Source organism: Oncorhynchus kisutch, unplaced genomic scaffold (assembly GCF_002021735.2).
Source record: "Oncorhynchus kisutch isolate 150728-3 unplaced genomic scaffold, Okis_V2 Okis09a-Okis19a_hom, whole genome shotgun sequence".
Classification (NCBI taxonomy): Eukaryota; Metazoa; Chordata; class Actinopteri; order Salmoniformes; family Salmonidae; genus Oncorhynchus; species Oncorhynchus kisutch.
Genome location: NW_022261985.1, coordinates 1,035,565 through 1,040,515, shown reverse-complemented (window position 1 = coordinate 1,040,515; position 4,951 = coordinate 1,035,565). Strand labels below are relative to the sequence as shown.

The 4,951-nt window shown below is 44.1% G+C and overlaps 1 protein-coding gene across 2 annotated transcripts in view; it reads left to right on the top strand.

Annotated features, from left to right (window-relative positions):
• LOC109879774 (IQ motif and SEC7 domain-containing protein 3) overlaps positions 1 to 4,951 on the top strand; it is an 87,820-nt gene that overhangs the window by 26,150 nt on the left and 56,719 nt on the right. For both annotated transcript variants that reach the window (XM_031815343.1, XM_031815344.1), the window contains exon 3: positions 473 to 634. In XM_031815343.1, coding sequence (XP_031671203.1) covers positions 473 to 634 — 162 coding nt within the window. The remainder of the gene's footprint in view (positions 1 to 472; positions 635 to 4,951) is intronic.

Sequence of the window (4,951 nt, the reverse complement as noted above, 5' to 3'; positions counted from 1 at the left end):
CCTCTCTCTTCCCCCCTCCTCTCTCCTCTCTTTCCCCCCTCCTCTCTCATCTCTCTTCCCCCCCTCTCTCCTCTCTCCTCTCTCTACCCCCCTCCTCTCTCCTCTCTACCCTCTCTCCTCTCTACCCTCTCTCCTCTCTCTTCCCCCTCCTCTCTCTCTCGCTTACGCCTCTCTACCTCTCTTCTTCCCCCCCTCCTCTCTCCTCTCTCTACCCTCTCTCCTCTCTCTTCCCCCCTCCTCTCTCCTCTCTCTTCCCCCCTCCTCTCTCCTCTCTCTTCCCCCTCCTCTCTCCTCTCTCTTCCCCCCTCCTCCTCCTCTCTACCTCTCTCCTCTCTTCCTCTCTCCTCTCTACCCTCTCTCCTTTCTATGTGGAGGGCATGAAATGTGAAGGATTTGTGTACTGTATGATATTGACCCAAATAAAGAGGATTTTAACATCTAATTTCTCCTCCTCTTTATTCTTCTCTGTCAGTAACCCTGATAAGGGTCTCCAGTTCCTGATCTCACGAGGTTTCATCCCAGACACGCCCATAGGTGTGGCTCACTTCCTGCTTCAGAGGAAGGGCCTGAGCAGGCAGATGATTGGAGAGTTCCTGGGAAACAGCAAGAAGCCCTTCAACAGAGACGTCCTAGAGTGAGTAACTGGTCTCCTTCTTAATAATAGTACTGGACTGAAGAGCATTGTCTAGGTACAGTAGGCTGTACCTAGATAAACCCTATTGGAGCAGTGGTTAGTGAGTGGAGACCTCCCCCCCAAGAAAAACCCTATTGGAGCAGTGGTTAGTGAGTGGAGACCTCCCCCCCAAGATAAACCCTATTGGAGCAGTGGTTAGTGAGTGGAGACCTCCCCCCCAAGATAAACCCTATTGGCGCAGTGGTTAGTGAATGGAGACCTCCCCCCCAAGATAAACCCTATTGGAGCAGTGGTTAGTGAGTGGAGACCTCCCCCCCAAGATATACCCTATTGGAGCAGTGGTTAGTGAGTGGAGACCCCCCCCCCCCAAGCTAAACCCTATTGGACCAGTGGTCATCATTCCCATGGTGAATGGCTAGGTTCGCTATGCTATGAAACCACACACTATTACAGAGACTCTGATATTACCGGCCGCAATTTATATGGTGAAACAATGTGTGGGGAGGCAGGGGCCAAAAAACTCACATCAATACCTTTGTCAGATCAGCGCTGTCAAACAAATAATTGATGCTATTGCTAGCAATCAAGAGCTTATGCTCTTCAAATGGATTTTAACTGTGAGGCCCCGACTTTTGTTCGCTATACATGTCGGGGGGCACAGGGGATGTTCAGTGTGCTGAGTGGCTGTTTTGACGAAAAACTGATTCCATGGGATCTACTGGTGGGCTTTTGCACAGATGGAGCTCCATCTATGGTGGGACGGCGGTCAGGCCTCTGCACTCTAGTTAGGAATGTGTCTCCCTCTGCCATATGGACGTATTGATACACCGAGAACAACTGGCAGCAAAAGAGCTGAGCACAGAACTTGCAGCAGTTCACTTCAATTGGAAAATATAATGAACCAAAATATAAACGCAACATGCAACAATTTCACAGATTTGACTGAGTTACAGTTTATATAAGGAAATCAGTCAATGGAAATACATGAATTAGGCCCTAATCTCTGGATTTCACATGACCAGGCAGGGCGCAGGCATGGTGGACCCAAAAGGACTTCATTACAGACAGAAATTACAGGGACGTAAACACATTTATACACAACATTTCAGAGAAATACGATTTTTGTGCATATGAAACATAGGACCATCACTTTACATGTTAAGTTTATATTTTTGTTCAGTGTACATCAAACCACATCACTGGGCGCACACTTGTTCGCAAAACTATGTGGAGATATGGGATCAGAGAATAGCTATGTTCTATTTCACATCGAGGCTTGATGGTTATCGAGGGGGAGTGTTGGAAATATGTTTTGCATTGAGAGAGGACTTGACTTTCTGTAACAGACATACAGTATTTGGGAAACTGAACAAATGGAACAGAAGCATATAGAGGAGATACAAACAGTGACTGAATCAGTGTCCCGCCCTGACCATAGAGAGCTGTTTACTCTCTATGTTGGTTGGGTCGGGGGTGTGATGTAGGGGAATTGTATATCTATGTTGGCCTGATATGGTTCCCAATCAGAGGCAGCTGTTTATCTTTGTCTCTGATTGGGGATCATATTTAGGTAGCCATTTTCCCATTGTGCTTTGTGGGATCTTGTCTAGGTATAGTTGCCTGTGAGCACTACTCTGAGCTTCACGGTTCGTTTGTTTGCGTTGTTGTTTTTGTTATTTGAGTTTTCTCTTCCTAAAAAAAAGGATGGAAACATACCACGCTGCATTTTGGTCCACCCCTTATGACGATCGTGACAATCAGTGGATTCAGAGGAAATAATTATTATTGGAGAGAGTGTCTTTCAAAAGCGAACCATTCCCACTTCCATCGGCTATGCATGTTTCTAACAGAACACAGCATCAGTAAGTGTCCCACACCAGTGATGACTGCTCACTAACCAATGCTTGGAAGAGCACTTTGGGACCTACTTCCCAATCCTTTTGACTGTGATCCTGGCTCAGTTGACATGCCAGTAAGTGAAATGGAACAGCTGATCGAGCTGTAATGTGACTGAATGCTACAGACAACGCATTCACAGATCACTACGGAGGAGTTTTGGTTCCTGACTCAATGGGAACACCCTGCTGTCTGCTTCAGGGCATTACAACTCAATGTACCCTTCACCAGCTCATATCTGTGTGAAGCTGGATTCAGTGCTTTTGTCTGCATTCAAACCAAATATCGATCCAGGTTGGATGTGACAGCAGAGATGAGGTGCGCTCTGTCGACCACGCCTCCTGACTTTGAGAAGCTCCGATGCAACATACATTAAGCCACACCCATCTCATTAGTGTTGGTGAGATAAAAGACATTATGTCAGACTAATTTGACTGTCATAGACCCACATTAAATGTAAGTGATGGTGAGTTGAGAAGACAATCAGAAATACTGTTGGCATGTTTTTCAGTTGACTGCCAAAGCCCCAAATAAGCAAGTAAACATTGGCTGCTAATAAAACATTTTGGTCGTGATTGTTTTGAGATATAAAACATGGGGTGTTACACTGTCCCTGTTTGCAGTTGACTACACAGTGTCGTGTCTATGGCTATGCCGGATTATGTGATATGACATGCTATTCTATAAAATAATTTCTCTGTAATTAATATCACCTGATTGAGCTAATCATGTAAATGTAATTAACTAGAGAGTCGTGAACCACAAAATAATATTTATAGAGCTGTTATCTTCCGAATAAACTCTTAAAGATCTAGTAGTATTTTACATCCATAGCAGTCAAGATTAATCTTCATCTTACTCCAGTCTCATCTGAAAGTTGTAAATTCTTGGTTATCTGCAAGAACCCTGGCTAACAATTTGAATCAGCAATACAAATTGGGTATTTAGTAAATAAATAATTAAACCCAACTAATCACACAGAATTCACATACACACAACAGATATGACAACTTGTTACACAAAGGAAAAGGGCCTGGGTTGGAGTGAAAGAACGGGAGTCTGAGGAACAAAGGAAAAGGGCCTGGGTTGGAGTGAAAGAGCAGGAGACTGAGGAACAAAGGAAAAGGGCCTGGGTTGGAGTGAAAGAGCAGGAGACTGACGAACAAAGGAAAAGGGCCTGGGTTGGAGTGAAAGAGCGGGAGACTGAGGAACAAAGGAAAATGGGCTGGGTTGAGTGAAAGAGCGGGAGACTGAGGAACAAAGGAAAAGGGGCTGGGTTGAGTGAAAGAGCAGGAGACTGAGGAACAAAGGGAAAAAGCTGTGCTATCGTAAATACAGTATCTTATGCACTCTAAATTACTGCCCATTTGGAAAAGGAAAATGCAATAAATATTTACTCTGAGCTACGCTTCAGTAGGTTGGTGGTAGATGGAAGGCGTTGTTGCCAAACTGAGTCCTCTGTCCTTTGAAGAATGTCTCTGGTTGTCAATTGGATGCGTTGTAGTAACGTCTCTGTGTGATAGACGTGATACTGTCTATTCCTTCCGAACCTGCGTTTGCAGCTGCGGTCGCTAAATCAACAGCTAGGAGGTATCACTTCTGTAGTGAATAAGAATTCAAAAGTTCATCCATTCGCAACCAAAGCTCATGCTGATGTTGGCTTCGTTCTGTAGTTATTATCTGAACCATTCTGACATAGGACTGTCGCCCTCATATCCTCGGAACAGGAAGTTATGTTGTCATCAAGGGCTTATATAGGAAGGGAGAGGAGGGTGTGTTTGAAAAGTTTTATAGCCCTTGTCCCTTCACAGGGGAGGGCCACTGATTGAGCAGCCCTATCTTATGAAAACCCAAATGTCACATTTTAGAAGCTAAAATCACATTTTATCCCATCACAAATCATTTCATATTCAAATATTTAAATTGAACAACAATTCCATGTGAATCCGATAACTCTGATGTGTAGACTTTCCACTGTAGAGTTTATGTCATCGTATCATTGATGAGAATGTCTCAGATGACAACCGAACTGACATCATATTCATTAAGTACCACCGCATATGTTCAATTGTTCGGATTACCAGAATATAGTTAATTTCCCCCCACCTACTGATGTTCCCAGAATCTCTATGTTAACCAAGGGTTTTGCAAATGTTACCTTCGTAGGGTAGAGAGAGGAAAAAGGGGGGAAGAGGTATTTATGACTGTCATAAACCAACCCCTCAGGCCAACGTCATGACAACAGGTATTGTAACAGTCATAGTGAGAGAGGTTAACACATAGACAGTTGACTACACTGGTATTGTAACAGTCATAGTGAGAGAGGTTAACACATAGACAGTTGACTACACTGGTATTGTAACAGTCATAGTGAGAGAGGTTAACACATAGACAGTTGACTACACTGGTATTGTAACAGTC